General features: G+C 49.2%; 7 protein-coding genes across 7 annotated transcripts; 4 read left to right on the top strand and 3 right to left on the bottom strand.

The window, feature by feature from the left end:
- Positions 1–1205: 1205 nt before the first annotated feature.
- N7537_008103 (uncharacterized protein) lies at positions 1206–2156 on the top strand (the record flags this gene model as incomplete). The annotated part of the gene is made up of 1 exon (XM_056899158.1): positions 1206–2156. One exon carries the CDS (start codon positions 1206–1208, stop codon positions 2154–2156), a length of 951 nt encoding a protein of 316 aa, XP_056751234.1.
- Positions 2157–2624: 468 nt separating this feature from the next.
- Positions 2625–3203, top strand: N7537_008102 (helix-turn-helix domain-containing protein; the record flags this gene model as incomplete). Its single annotated transcript, XM_056899157.1, has 1 exon — positions 2625–3203. The coding sequence occupies one exon, from the start codon at positions 2625–2627 to the stop codon at positions 3201–3203; it is 579 nt and encodes a 192-aa protein (XP_056751233.1).
- A 1270-nt stretch (positions 3204–4473) lies between these two features.
- On the bottom strand, positions 4474–6133 carry N7537_008101 (WD40 repeat domain-containing protein; the record flags this gene model as incomplete). The annotated part of the gene is made up of 3 exons (XM_056899156.1): positions 4474–5328; positions 5387–5550; positions 5611–6133. 3 exons carry the CDS (start codon positions 6131–6133, stop codon positions 4474–4476), a joined length of 1542 nt encoding a protein of 513 aa, XP_056751232.1.
- A 320-nt stretch (positions 6134–6453) lies between these two features.
- On the top strand, positions 6454–7935 carry N7537_008100 (inositol phosphosphingolipid phospholipase; the record flags this gene model as incomplete). Its single annotated transcript, XM_056899155.1, has 1 exon — positions 6454–7935. One exon carries the CDS (start codon positions 6454–6456, stop codon positions 7933–7935), a length of 1482 nt encoding a protein of 493 aa, XP_056751231.1.
- Positions 7936–8306: 371 nt separating this feature from the next.
- On the bottom strand, positions 8307–9386 carry thiA (thiamine thiazole synthase; the record flags this gene model as incomplete). Its single annotated transcript, XM_056899154.1, has 2 exons — positions 8307–8953; positions 9041–9386. 2 exons carry the CDS (start codon positions 9384–9386, stop codon positions 8307–8309), a joined length of 993 nt encoding a protein of 330 aa, XP_056751230.1.
- A 1102-nt stretch (positions 9387–10488) lies between these two features.
- Positions 10489–12386, bottom strand: N7537_008098 (putative MFS transporter; the record flags this gene model as incomplete). Its single annotated transcript, XM_056899153.1, has 6 exons — positions 10489–10802; positions 10891–11218; positions 11299–11770; positions 11859–12023; positions 12092–12125; positions 12191–12386. The coding sequence occupies 6 exons, from the start codon at positions 12384–12386 to the stop codon at positions 10489–10491; spliced, it is 1509 nt and encodes a 502-aa protein (XP_056751229.1).
- A 791-nt stretch (positions 12387–13177) lies between these two features.
- Positions 13178–15282, top strand: N7537_008097 (uncharacterized protein; the record flags this gene model as incomplete). The annotated part of the gene is made up of 3 exons (XM_056899152.1): positions 13178–13303; positions 13381–13641; positions 13708–15282. Exons 1-3 carry the CDS (start codon positions 13268–13270, stop codon positions 15280–15282), a joined length of 1872 nt encoding a protein of 623 aa, XP_056751228.1. The 5' UTR covers positions 13178–13267.
- Between the last annotated feature and the right edge of the window lie 278 nt (positions 15283–15560).

Here is a 15560-nt window from a genome sequence, read left to right as displayed (position 1 = left end):
TTGAGACCTATGTGGGTTCACCCTATGGTCCGATCATCAATGTGAGACAAGGCCCGGCGCTGCGGTGTCGCCCTAAATCACAGATATTCTATTCTTGTCTCGTCTGACAGCCTATAGCACACCTCAATTATTATTATGATTATCACTATGACAGCCTCCCACTATGCTTACTGGTTGTCCATACATAATTCATAGAGTCTGTACCCTGTTGCTAGAGAATAGCTACGGAGTAATCCGTGAAAACTTTGCAGATATTTCTCGGATTGGATTCATTTCATGGTTTCAGGTTAATTGTTACCAATGAACAAAACCCTTTGATATTAAATGGAGCAACTACAAAATAGGGGCCCGTCCCCCGGAAGCGGTCCCACCAAAAAATCTTAATGAAAGTAATATGAAAAAAAAAACTTCCTACTTGAGAGTTAATTACGAAGTATAAAGTAAAGATCTAAGATCTAAGATGAATCGTAACTAGATACTTTCCTTAAACTCCTCAACTATTCGAATATTGTAAGAATGACCTACTACGTATCCAGCACTGTGTTTCACCTAAACACGACATAAGACTTTGACTTTAATATTAAATATGTACTCCGTATCCAAGCTCGAGATAATGTCCAAGATAATGCTACAATATATGTTTCAATGCCTTGTTTCCTTCTTACAGTTATTGACAAAAGCTGAAATAACTAATAACGGGCGCGAACAATAGAACATCAGTGATGTTTAAGCATAATTCTTACAAATGACCATGTGTAACCTGTAAACAGCGGACCTGTAAATGGCCTTTTCGATCAAGATACGGTCTATGCAGCTGAGCTAGAGGGTATCTTACTCGCACTCAGCCAGATTAAATATGGCCTGGTGAGAGAGAGCTTGCCGCTATCTCGATAGCCCTGTAGAGCAACGCCTGGAAATCCTTCTCCTGGCCATGATGGATACCCTCCACGTTGACCCAGCAAGGACCCGTAGGACTTCTTGGTTGGTCCCGGCTTTGGCGACTTCCTTAGTCCCTTGTGAAGCTAACAAGAGCTCCGGGTTTCGCTAGAACAGGTAGCTTATACCATGAATGGGCAGCTCGCTTACCGATTACGTTACCCAGAACTAGAAGACTTAACTAAGGTTGCCGACCCACTTGTTCACCATATAACGTAGAGGTCACGTTGTGTACTTGTAAATAAATAGTTCTTTTCGCTGAGATTACTATGCACCTAGATCATAAGATCCCCTGGAATACAGTGTCATCACACTTTTCCTTCATAAAAGACAACCCATGCATACGCAAAAATGATCTCATCATCCATGATCGCTTAGCTGATCGTCAATCCGCCGAGTTCACCCATTTCACGCGGACTCTTATCTCCACCGTCGAGGAGTTCTCAACCACTGAGCGAGCCAAATACCCACGTCCTGGCGCTCTACCAACATCCGGTCCTCTATACAACTCGTCTATTCTACCGACCATCGAAGAGAAGTACCAGCTTGGACCACACCAGCCCAACTCTGTGGAGTCAAATCCACTATGTGAGGAGTTCCAGGATATCGACTACTGGATCAACCAAGCCCCTTATGGCACATCTACTGCGCATCTAGCCGATGCAGTAAAAATGCTCATTATCTCGAATGAGATGCTCGCTCTGTTACGTCTTGCAAACCACAAGAAAGTTCCACTGGAAGATCTAATCCATCTAAGCTGGGGTCACAGCTTTGGTGTGGACCATGTTGCTGACGTGGCTCTGGAAATTTACATGCTGCTGAATATCGCTGCTTCTGTCAAAGCCAATGCGAAACCGGGATCTGCGAATGATACAGGTTATCTGACGGAGACGCAGCCGTTCAGAAGGTTCATTGATTGTGGATTGAAAGACTTTGATTTTCCAGCTCAGAATATACCACATCGGTTGTTTTGGAATGTGAAGGGCATTTCTGATTATTCTGAGATTCCATCGTGGGACCCATTGAGCCTTGAAAGTGATGATGAGAGGAGGGACATGAAGGAGTATCTGAAGATGTGCTTTGAGTTATTATATCGATACGACCTTTTGATGAGGGAGATGGGGAAGGATCCTGAGTGGAAGGACAAGATCCTAGGGATACTGCGTCTGTGGGGGGCAAGGTCTATTACTATGGACGAGACAGGGTTCTGCTTCATTTGACCTCTATCGTCACCTTGTGCGCATTGGGGTTGAATATGTAATTTAGAAAAGAAAGAGCAAAAGGGTGGCACAACACCGTCCGTCATTATCGCACTACCCATATTTATCTACGTGATTTGGAGGTTCTCACAAGTCCACCATATCTAATTAGGGAGGGCTAAGGTAATATTCAAGTGGAAAGGCAGCCGTTTCTGACCTCAAAAGCGGTCATTTTCGGCGTCAACTTTATAGGTCTTTATATTTTAGTTGTAATTTATATAACAAAGGCAGAAATGAGAGAGATATACTCCGTAGGTACTCCATAGGTGCTCCGTACTTCGTACTACCTTCCTGTTAAAGCCATGCACTCAGCAGAAGATATATGATCCACACCGCCTACTACATCGTGACCGACAACCGAAAGACTCCCATTCCAGCCCCTCCCCCCCCCCCCTCATCACCTCTCTCCTCAGGCACAAGCTCGCTACCATGAGCCCCGAGGGGCTCGAGAAGCCCGAGATCCCAGATAAACCCGAGAAAAAATCTCGTCGACGTGGGGCCGAACTCGATCCATTCCTTCGCACCCGGCTCTGTGCGCTCAGAACTACAGCCAAATGGACCTACAAACAGATCCAGAACGAATACCCACATATTCCCCTCTCAACCATCAAATCAACCATTCTCCGAGAGAGCAATCGTGTCAATAACCACTCACAAGCCCGCTCTGGCCGACCGTCAAAATTGAAGGAGGAAGATCGAGCCCGAATCCGTGAGGCTTTCCATGCGAATCCTCAAGTTACATACGATGAACTGCTTGCGGTGGTTGATTATAAAGTTGGCAAGGAGTCGCTCCGTCGGTTTTTGAATGATGATGGGCTGAGGAAGACACAGACGCCTGGTCGGTCTTCTTTGGCTGGGCAAGGAGCTACCAAACAAGTTGATGGGGCTCAATCTGTTCAGTCATATGACACACCTCCCGCTGGCTGGGTTGGTGATTTCGGGTCTGGTCTATTACCCAGCGAGTCAGACCCTGCATCTGCTAGAGCGAGTCAAATCGTCGGCAATTAGACGACTTGTTGAAAGAGATACCCTGTGATTTTCGGCGTTGTGCGTTCATTTGGCGCTGCATGCTCCATTATTCAACCAAATTTATTCAGCGTGTCATGACAAATATAAGCTATATCGGACATACGGGCATTGGAGTGAAACTTTCATTGCAGGGTTTGTTTTGAGCAAGCTATTATATGGCCTCAAATGCCATATTGCGGACAATTGGTCCCTATTTGCATTTATATAGAAATATCTAAACAGTATGTTCACTTCAATATTACAGTATTATCAATCCAGTAGCATTAATAACTTCTTGATTCCGGGAGCCTTTGTCAGGTCATTGTTTTTAGGCGGCTTGCTTGTATCATACCAATTGTCTCAAATATAGAATGAGAGAAATTGCAGGCAGCATGCTAGCAGAATAGACCCGTTTATGATCCTAAGATAGAAAATCAAACGTACTACGTGGTCAGACTGAAGATCTGGGTAAATCATAGCCATTTTGGGGTAAGTGTTTTGCTTAGATACGTACATAGGGTTATTTTTGTAGCTTCTGCGGACCCAAGAATAGAATGTGACATGGATATTGCTAAATCCTTGCCTTCCGTTCCAGAAACGGATACAAAGAAGCGGTGCTTCACTACCCCTGCTCTTGGATGTACCATAGTAAATAGTTCCTTCATTCTAGATGGAGGGAAAGATAATGGGGGGCTAAGTAGGGCTTCGGGTTTGTTTTATAAATAGTCACGTAACGGGACTTAGAATGGGCAGGACAAATATCGACATACTTACTTCCATAAGGTTCGTCTTTGTTTTGAGGTGCAAGCGTGGACATCCTTTCATTTTATTCGATATATCGCAAACACCGTGTTCATTTCTTGTAGATCTGACTTCCAAGGTTACAGTCTTTGCTCTCCCTTCCGCTCCCTGTAATTAAATGGGGGGAATTGAATGTTGGCGCAGGAAGAGCAGGACCACCTAGAATATGTAATTCTTTTACAAATTCAAAGACAGACTAAGCTCTGCTGCTTAATGTTAGGAGTGAAATATTGAATTATCAGACTGTGGATAATTACATTCGCTCGATATGTCACATGTTGGAATCCAATGCAAGTATCAGTCAGATAAAGTTGCATCGTAAGAATAAAAGCCCATGCCGAGAAAACAGCAGGGAAACACAAATTGTCCATATGAGAACAACACCAGACGCCGGGGTATTTTCCTTTTCCTGAAAAGCAATCGCCTATGCAAAGAAAGAAGAATCGTTAGATAAATGACAAAGATCAGCTCATGCCATCATCACATCTTCCGCCGGGGTGGCAGCGGTGGAAGGCACAGCGGAAACATCAGTCATAGCATTGTCACCATCTGCATCAAGCGTAGGGGTGCTTTTCTGCGAGTGAGACTCAGGGGTAGGGGTAACACCGCCGCTGAACACATCATCGTCAGATCCGGTGCCATTTTCATCAACTTCCTCCCACAAACGAACAGTCTTGTCCACTCCACAGCTCACAACCATACGCTTGCCGTTCAGTGTACCCGTGTGAACACAAAGCACAGCATCTGAGTGACCATCAAGGCGCTGCAGAATTTGCTTGCTCACAATATCCCAGAAGAGGATAGAACCATCCTCACTGCCGCTGACAGCGAAACACAGAGGCTGGTCGTAGGTCACATTTGGGGGTCCATAAGTACCGAAGCATCCCGACAAGCTGTACTTATCATTGACATGGCCTTGGAAAGTCTTAACGACGCGACTCTCAACATAACTCCACATCCGAATGCAGCCATCCAGGGTCCAGGCCAAGACGTATTTGCCATTGGGGGAGAACTTGACGCACGTTGCAGGCGGGTTATCTTCCATGACCAGGGTGCGGAGACACTGGCCGCTGTGAGTGTCCCAGATACGAATAAGTCCATCCAGAGCGCACGACACAATGAGGGTTCCATCATGCACAACATCGATACCGGCAACGGGGTCGGAATGAGCAGGAAGGGATCGCATGACCTGGGCTCGGCGAACATCCCACATAAACACTGCCTCGTCGTAGGAGCCACTGACAAGGATGTTACCCTTCGGTGCGAATGCAATCTGATACACATAGTTCTGGTGACCATCAAAGACCTTGGTGTGGGCCTTGAGCTAAATTAAAGTATTAGTATAAGGTCTGAGGATATGAAATAATGGATAGGCTTCTTACAGTGTTCACGTTCCAGAAGCGAATTGTTTTGTCGTCAGAACCACTTGCAATCCAGTCACCGTTAGGGGTCCAAGCAAGGGTAGAAATACCAGCTAGATGGCCCTCAAAGACGTGAATGAGTCTACCACTCGCAGTGTCCCAGACCCTGACAGCTGCGTCGGCGCCTGTTGTGCAAAGTCAGTTTACAAGTCACGTAGTAGCTAGATCATAAGTATAAAACATACCAGCACTAGCGATCATAGTACAATCGGGTGAGAATTGAACAGCCGACACTCCGCGCAGGTGGCCGCGCATAACGAACTTCTCCTTGTAGTTCAGATGTTCGGGCTTGGGAGGCGGCGGAGGAGCAATAGGCGTTGCAGAACGGTCGGACCAGTTGTCAGCGTCGGCAGGCTGGTTCTCGTCGGAGCCAGTCACATCGCCTTCCGCAGGATCATCCGAGCCGCCCTGCGAATGGTCGTCACGGATGTTAGTGCGGTTGATCGGCGAAGGGCTTCGGCGACGGTTGCGCATGCGTGAGGAACGCCAATACTCGTCGGCATCAACAGCTAGCTCGTCGGGGCTTTCGGACTCGCTGTACAAGCGGCCGGACTTCTTTGGGCGAAGTGGGGTGAAGCCCTTCTGCATAGTCCAGCTGGCGCGACGGCGTTCGGCTTCGTCATGGTCGGAGCCGGCGGCGAGTTCATCGGAGGAAGACTCGGCGGGGGATTGGGCACGAGGGTCCCGGCGGCGAGGCTGGGGATCCATTGTACAAGAGGGATGCGTAAAGCATCAAAAGAAACAGATGCAAATGCGCCGAAAGTAGGTCAACAATAGCCAATTTCGAACCCCGATATGAAAATTAATCGGACGCGTCGCGAAGCATACTATCAAGGCGGTGTGGTATTTTGCAAGCGGTGAGTTAAAGGACAACTTCTGTTGGCTGCGTCATACTAAACTGGCCCACCCTCGTGGACTGTCAGGTGGAACAACATCCATCTTTGTTTAGCACCTTATTGAGTTCTTCCTGGTCGACAAATAGCCCTAAATTTAGCTTTCAAAGCTCATTCCGGTCAATACTAGGCCCAATGGCCAGCTCTGTTCCCTCCAAAGCTCCAAGCGAGATCCGCATTCTGACATTCAATTGCTGGGGGCTCAAATACATCGCCAAGTACCGCCATGAACGTATGTCGGAGATTGGGCGGCAGTTGGCAGTAGCCAGCCCGCCGCCAGAGATAGTCGGACTGCAAGAATGTTGGACACAGAAGGATTATGAAAGCATTCGTGATCAGACTCGACACATCCTGCCGTATGGGAAATTTTATTACGGGGGCATATTTGGCGCGGGATTGGCGATTCTGTCAAAATGGCCCATCGAGGAAAGCAGCATGTTCGGCTACCCATTGAATGGCCGACCAACGGCATTCTTCCGAGGAGATTGGTTCGTGGGGAAAGGTGTGGCCAGCGCACGCGTTCGGTTCGGTCCTGGTGCCGCTGACGTCGCCGAGGTGTTCTGCACTCACCTACATGCGCCGTATGAGCGTGAACCGAACGACTCGTATCTCTGCCACCGGACCGCGCAGGCATGGGAGATCGCTAAGCTAATGCGCGGCGCTGCGGAACGCGGTCACCTAGTCATTGGTCTAGGTGACTTCAACATGCTGCCTTCCTCTTTCGCGCACCGTCTCATCACCGCACAGAGCCCCGTTCGCGACGCCTGGCGCGAGCTGCATCCAGACTCATCTCTGGCGGCAGCAATTGATCCTGTAGAAAAAGCACGGAATCGGCCTATTCCCACCGCCGAGTTCAATCTTGCCGAGAATGGAGCTACATGCGACGGGTCATTCAATACCTGGCGCTGGACTGAGGAGATGCGCAAGCGCCTAGTCAAGGGTGAGAATATTGTCATTGACAAGGATACCCCAGACCCGCGTGGCAAACGTCTGGATTATATCTTCATCGGCGACGGTGGCTACCCGCCTTCATTCCCGCCGTCTAGCTGGTCAGTTGAGTCAGTTCAAATCTCCATGACACAGCGCCATCCCACTCTGCTCTGCTCGCTGAGCGATCACTTCGCCGTCGAGGCTGTCATCACTCGTTCTTCGGTACCAATATACCCTGCTCCCCACTCCACAGAGTCTGCCCCAACCTCTCCTAATTCTCCTGCATTGCATAAAACAACTTCAAAGCCCGTCTCCCCCAATGCTGCCCTTTCTCCAGATACATACGACCACATCATTGAAATCATCCACAAATACGTGGCCCGTGAACGCTCTCAACGTCGTTGGCGTCTGGCGCATTTCCTAGTGTCTATTGTGGTTTCTATTGGTTGCATGGTTGGTGTGTGGTGGGTTGGCAGCCGCACCTACATCGGATTCATCCTTGTCCTGGTCAGCACGCTCAACTTCGGCGCTGGCATTTTGGATGGTTTGATTGGGGGTCTGTTCATGTCAGGTGAGTTACGTGCCTTGAAAGAATTTGAGTGGGAGGTGAGCAATGCTAGGAGCTTGGTGGTTGCCGCCGAGGGTACTGCATCAGAAGAAACGGCGAGAGAGCAAAAGGATAATTGATTATTATTTTTTACAAGCTGGTTTGTAAAGATATTGATTATACGTGGGGGGGAGGGTGTGGTTGGATTGCGTGGCTTATCTATTTGTTTATATTGGGTCACGAAAGTGTAGTATAACATATGCGCGGCTAGTATTATCCTTGACTGGCAAAACTAATTCATAATTCGAAAGGAAGATCAACTTCTCCAGATACAGTAATACAGTACTTGTCTACGGATTCAAACGGAAGAGTATTTTCACGAAACGAGTGTGAAGTGCATTTGTCAAAAAATCATCATCATCAAAGCTGCATAAACCTCCACCGAGTCCACTAGCATCAAACAAGAAGCAAGCAGAAACGACAAAGTAAGCTAGTACAGGAGCGTGCGAATTTACTCAGCACACTCGCGCTTACGAGTGTCGAAGACACGCAGAGTCTCCTCGGCGGCCTTAACACCACTCATAACCATAGCGCCGAAGGTAGGGCCCATACGGTTGAAGCCATCGATCTCAGATAGCTCCATACCACCAATGATGAGACCCTTAGCGACCTCACGAGTGTTCTTAACAATAGCGTCCTCAGCCGCATTCATGTCAAGACCACGCATGCCACCCAGCTTCTCAATAGCGTTCATGGAGACGAGACGCTTAGCGCAGAAAGCGCCGAATGGTCCGTCGTGGCCAGTAGTGCTGACGATGACAGGGGCGTTGATAGTGTTGGGGTCCATGCAGGAGTGGTCGTCGTGGTGGAGGGTGACGAGGGTCCAGTTGACGACGACACCGGCGAGGCGGATGTCATCGCCGTCTGGGCGGGTGATCAGATCTTCAACGCAGGTCGCGTTGAAGAGCTTCACGTTAGGGAAGGCGAGGACCTTTGACAGGAGCGTCGACGTGAACAGCGAGGCGTGCTTGACGACCACGAAGTTAGGGTTGGTGGGCTCTTCCTCGAAGGGCACGCCGAGCTCGGTCAGGAAGGCGTCTGCGGGGCGTCGGAGGATCATGGCGCTGAAGAGCTGACCACCTAGCCAGGCACCACCGCCTATATAGTATGTTTGTTAGTGATGCTGTGTTGGGGTAGAGGTCTACGAGAGAGTGTGATAGTCTGCTCGTATGGGACACGACTAACCAGGTGACACGGAGGCCTCCACGATCGCGATCTTCAGGTCTGGACGGGCCTTGGCGAGCACATAGGCAGTGCTCAGACCACAAGAACCAGCGCCGACGATGACAACATCGCTCTCGGCGTAGTTGTCCAGATCCTGGAAGTAGCGTCGGGTCATGGCGCGCGAGACTTGGCTCTCGCGGATAGGGGCGAACTTGAACTCATCCCACTTGTTGCCAAACTGCTCAAGGAGGTTGGACTGGCCCTGGCCGGTCAGGGTGGTGGTCACCGACTCGGGGACGATGACCTTGCCCTTGATGCCGGTAGGGGCAACAGTAGCAGACTCAAACATGGCAGCGGGAGGAGACATAATGGTTCAGGGATCAAGTCGAAGAGATAACTTTGACTTTGGTTAGTTTGTCTACTCTAGTTTGGGGGAGAGGGAGGGGGGAAGGCATGATCCTTTCGCTGGTATTATCCAGATCAAGTTAAAAAGGCCGTATAATCTCAGAACGAACCCACGCCGAGGATGAATCCGATGTCTGGAGACATTAAATTCACCACCGACGCAAGAACGAACACCGGCTCATACCCAGAAGTTACCTGAGATACCTTGATCCCTGAGGGATAATGTGCCCAGCCAAAGAGTATCCATGGCTCCCAAAGGAAGGGCAGTATGTACTTGTCCGTTTGAGATCTAAACGAGAGTCAGCCCTGAAGGGTATACAAGTACACATGGTAGTAAATAGTTACTGTTGTAATGTAAATTCGTTGATGGAGTGATGAAGAGAAGAGGAAAGTAAAAAAAAAAGCACTGCGGGCAGCTCAACTTTATATGCCAACAGTCATTACCCCACCATCCCACCTATCGAGATGTCATGTCGCTCCGATTCTCTCCGGTTTTCCGGTGAGCTTCCCGGTGAGCTACGTTGCACGAATTAAATTGCTCTCAAGTGACGCTTCTAGCCTTTCTAGATTGTTGTTGCTTCACGAGTGGCCGGAGTGTTCTGCCCCGGTCTTTGCCCCACGAAGTCGGTTTCCAGTGAGTACAACCGTTTGTAAGGATATGTAAACTACATAGTCAATTATTGAATACTATCAGGTAGGAATATAGTACATTGATCAAGAACTCGTATAGTGTGGGATCACCGCTGAGCTTGTCTGGACGTATAGATTTGTTTTCGTGGCTTTTGGTACATCGGACGTACTTTGTATGGGCGAGGATGGGGGCCAAATTACCAGGATCATAGAATGGGAGCACTTTTTATTTGAAATGAGATCCACCTGAAGTCGGTTGGAGTGCTATCCGTGAATTCAACAAATAAATTTCATTTTTTCTTCGAAGACCCTATGAGGGCTTTCTGACATCATAGTCATCACAGCCTACAACAGCTGGGGCATAAATATGAAACGCAAACGCAGGAGAATATACAGTGAGCTCTGTTAGATATAAAAGTCACAAAGTCACCAAGTCACAGCACAAAACGATAATTGGCACCGTAATTATCCTCCGCTATGGGGCCATCCACACATTTTGTTGGGTTTTCATCAATACGCGGCCCATACTTCTTGTCAAGGCGCCGGTTCTCCCATACCAGGAGCACACGTAGACACAAAGACAGGAATGTAGTGAAGAACATAAAAGCAGCACAGATTGCCATGCCCTTTACATACCTTGGGGCTTGTTCATCTGGGAAAATATTGGTGCCCAGGAAAGGACCACATTGGCCGATCACGTTCAGTAGGATAATACCTCCACCACGGCGAGTATCGGAGCCCTGGTTGTCTGCACAGCACAGAACGTAACACGTCCAGTCAATAACAGGTCCTTACACAAATGGAAACCCTAATGACCAGAAAAGGAAATGACTCACTCAGAACCCATGGCAGGATGTTGGCGATCGAGGGGAAAACTCCACAGGCCGCCAAGAACACACCAAAGTATCGCATACCCACTGATGTGCAAGTTGCGCAAAGGATGTACCCCACACCACCAACCAATGATAAAGCCGCGATCGTCAATCCACGCTGCTGGATGCGATCCGCCACCCAGGTGGTCGCGATCGTCGCCAGGAATGAGGCAAAGAACGGAGGTGCAGTGAGCCCCTGGGCGTTGATGGATGTGAAGCCCATCTCCTTGAGAATGGTGGGTAGGAACACGGGGAGAGATGAGAAACTGACGTTACAGCTGAAGTACATCAACTGGGTACGCGGTTCAGCATGAGTAAGTTCCCCGTACAATATACACAACGATACAATGATGATGATGATGTTCGACTTACTGCTGTCAGCCACGCTTTCACATCGAGCAGCGTCATGGCTAATTCCTTCCATTGGATTTTGCCCGTGCGATTTGGTTCACCGGATTGTTGCAGTGCACGGGCACGCGCAACATCCTTCTCTTCCTCGGTCAGGAACTTCGCGTCCAGTGGGCTATCTGGCACGTAGAACCATGCCAACACGGCAGCCGCGCAGACCGGAAGACCCTCAACCAGAAACAGCAATCGCCAATTTGCCAACGCAGCATGTCCCGAAGTAATACCATAAGCCAAGGCACCGGCGAATGTATTTGCCAGCGGGGCGGCAGACAGAAACAGACCGCAACGGAGACCCAGCTCATGGCGACGGTAGAAGAATGACAGCAGATAGGGCACACCGGGACCGAAGCCAGCCTCGAAGGCGCCCATCAGGAACCGGAGCGCCATCATGCCTTGCCAATTGCTGACCGCTGCCTGGCACGTTGCCATCAAACCCCTTTCCATCATTTGTCAGTTCATAATTCATAGAGTGATATACATTTGCAATCTCGGCTGATCGACAGCATTGCACGCGGGATTCATACCAAGAGAACACCACGAAGGCGGCCCATTGATGCGGTTTGACAATCTTCCACATCAGTGCTTGGAATTCAAACAACGTATATGAAATATAGAAGATTGTCAAGAGCCAGGCGTAGCTTTTTCCATCGAGGCCGAGGTCCTCTTCCATGCCGGCGATTTTGGCATTGCTATGGTTTACATTGTCAGCGGGTGCGCTATTCTGCGTGCAGGTCCACAGATGCCATTGCGAACGAACCCAATGTTACTTCGGTCGAGGAAAGCGAGGAGATCTAGATATCACAGAAGCACATGGTTAGAGCATGAGTTCTTTTAATGTCTGGAGTTCGAAGCTTACAGAAAAATCCCAATAACGTCGGAACATGCCAGTCCAATTTCCTTACCACTCTCCGCTCTAGCTCGGGATCAATAGCCGGTAAGGTTACAGCGGGTGGTTTCTCCTCGTGAGCGGGCACGGCAATCTTTTCAACATCTTCATCAGGGGCTGGTTGGATTACATCCTCTGGCAGCTCCTGCCTTTCCAAGAAGCCCATGGTGAATTAAATATATCAGATGTCACAATGGACAACAGAATACTGGGCTTAATGTGAAAATAGGAGAGAAGGAGAAGAGAGAAAAGATCGGACAAAACTCCGGGGTGGAGGCATACTTATTCGCGGGGTGAAAGGGAAAAAAAAGAAAAGCTAGGATCGGCAGAGACGTACTACATCACATCTGAACTATGTAATGGCCAGCTCGGCTCAGATTGGTGGGACTGTAGAAACTATTGGTATTTATTGGTCACTGAGATGGCTGAAGGGGGATTTTGAGTGGAGAAGTTGGAGACAGGAAAGCAGAATGCGGAGGAATTGGCAAAAGCTTAGGTGGAGAGCTGCCGTGGTGTGAAATGCCGAGGCTGGAGCACTTCGTACATATGTATATTTTCCCTTTCAACGGGGAAAGAGTATATCGTACCTTTTATGTATCTTTATTTTGGCTGGAGTGTCTATTTGTCCATTTAACAGAGAAAAAAAAGAGGCTTAACTGGTTATAATGCAGAAAAAGGCTAGTTTGTTAATTCTATACACCTTTTTTTGGAAATTTCTTATTGAAACCGAAGAGAATAATCCATTCATTGTCGATTGTCTACTTCTATAAAAAAAAACAATATATGAATAAATGATTGAATGAATTTCGAACTACGAGAACAGGTGAAAATAACTGGTGCCTGTAAATTCAGGTGTTCTGCATATTAGGTCGATATCGAATACCGTATCAAAAATCTCCCGCGTAGTGTCGCGTTCATTGAACACCTCCATCCTTCATTGCTCTCGCCCTGTCTACTTCCATCGCATCCCAATTGCTTGGCTTGATTTGAACCTAATTTACTCATACCTTCCCAAAGTTGATTGCACTTGGCAATCAAGCGCCCAATATGGATGACCCGGCCACACGCATCCCGGGGCAGCTGGTAAGACCCCAACAACTTCCTATATCGATTGCCCCATGATCTGTAACCCCCCACTAACCTTGTCGCAATTATGATAGCTCCCCCACATGCACCTGGTTTCGCGCAACCGATACCCTAGCATGCACATGATGCCCTCCGAGACCGCCGTCGAGTATCTGACGAGCGCACCCCGGATCTGCCAATCCCAGCCAATGCATTGGACATTCCTCGATGGTCCCCCGGATGGGACTGTCATGCTTACATGGCAACCACAGAACCACCTAGGCAATAACTTTGCTAGTGATGGCTATATCTGGACCGACCAGGAACAGGCCTTTACCTTTGAATCTCGCGGCTACGTATGCCTCCTCCTGCAATGTAGTTTCCCTTTCATGTGGATTCCATTCTAATATGTGAGGACACAGACTGTTGAGATGTACCTTCACCGAAGCGGTTTCCACCCTCCCAATGAGCCCGTGGCCACACACTGCCGCAAGCGCTACCGCATTACCTCGTCCAAAGTACCTAATGCTCCCCAGCCCGATCCATCACTGTGGATTGTGCACTACACCCGCGCGGCACCTCAGGACCATGGCCCTGCAAACCGAATCCCACTCACACCGCAAATCCAGGGCATGATGGGCCAGCGCCGCTTCCTTCAGAGCCAGGGTCAATTGGCTCGCAAGGACTTTTTGCTTCATGATCGCAACAGCTGGCCAGTTATCAACTTCCCTCAAATGGCCCAGCCGAACTTCGCGCAACCAGGTGCTTACCCGGCTGCTGCTCCTCGTGGTCCTGGTTTCTACGCTCCCCAGGGTCATCCGGGCGCAGTCGCGCCCAGTGCACCCGTAGCCAAAGGGCCGCGTGGACACCGTGCGCCGTCGGCTGCCCTCGCTTCTGCAACAGCTGATTTTGCTATTGAAGATGAAGACGTATCCAGTGGTGACGCTATGGATCTTTTGACGCCGCGCGATGTTAGCAAGATGCGATACCAGCAGCATCACGAGTGGATGGAGGAAATCTTCGCGTCGCCATACAGCGTCTCACAAATCACACCGGTTTCTTTGGGTCTAGGCCGAAAGGGAGAGCTCGAGTCTCTTACTGCAGGCTTCTTCGATGCTCCTGTTGGAACCTCCGGGGGAGATGGCCAGGAGGCAGGTGACGCCCCACAGGCTAACAAGATGGAGCCGGCCAAGGCAGAGGAGTTTGCTGAGCGGGTCTCTAAAAAGGTGGCGGACATGACCGCCGAAATCGAAAACTTGAAGAAACAGCATGCTCGCCGCATGCAACGTTTCAACCGAAGCTCCTTGCTTAAGGATGCCGAGTTGCGCCTCCGAGAGTCTGCAGCTGAGCCTACCGAAAAGGGCCCAGAAATTTGGAGGCTGGAGGGTCGAGTGGTTATCCCAACAGAGGATGAAACTCCGCAATTGGATTACATTGAAGATAAGGCCAAATACAGGGTTGACGAGATAGTCCGGGAAGTTGAGACTGCCTGGAATAAGCAAATCGTTGCCGAGCCCAAGGTATCCTGTGTCGAGAAGGGTGGTTTATTGGAGAAGATTGAACCGGAACACAAGGACGAGCCTGACTCATTTACCAATGATATGGTCATGGACGATGACTCCCACCTACTCAACCAATTTGGCAGCCCGGGCGTCGGGGTAGGCGCAGTCTCAAGTGTTTCTGTCAATGGACAACCGATTCACGGCGCTGATATGTCCGGTGATGTTGACATGGATTTGGGCGACCAGCTCCACGCTGGTACCAATGGCCAGGCCAACGACTGGGTAATGGTAAACAATGAGAGCAAAGACCATGGCCCGGTCGGTGAAGATTTCGACTTTACCAACATCGACAGTGCCGGAGACGCCTTGGCGGCTTATAGCGAGCAGAACGATGGTCTTGACTTGCCAGATCTGGAGAACTCGGCGTTTGGCGACGCATTCCATGCATCTGACAATGAACACTCGCACAACCCTGATGCGGACGACATTTCCTAGTCTGGCCCGAGATCTTTTCACATGGAAGTTTTTTAGTTTTTTAGTTTTTTAACGAATGATTCTGCGGATCAGTCATTCTGATCTGTTTCAGGCGTTGCGGCTTGCTGTTCGGGGGTCTGGATTTTATGCAGGATTAGCTGGTTGTGTACCATAAGATTGGCCAGGAAGACTTCTGCTTCCTCTGGCCATGCGAATTTCTTTTTCCTTTTTTTTTTTTTTTTTTTGTTGCCTCTAATTGAGAGGATAGAGGGTGGGATCTTTCATGAATTTAATCCCTA

Source organism: Penicillium hordei, assembly GCF_028827395.1.
Source record: "Penicillium hordei strain IBT 12815 chromosome Unknown utg000004l_segment0_segment0, whole genome shotgun sequence".
Classification (NCBI taxonomy): Eukaryota; Fungi; Ascomycota; class Eurotiomycetes; order Eurotiales; family Aspergillaceae; genus Penicillium; species Penicillium hordei.
This window is presented reverse-complemented; position numbering and strand designations above follow the sequence as displayed.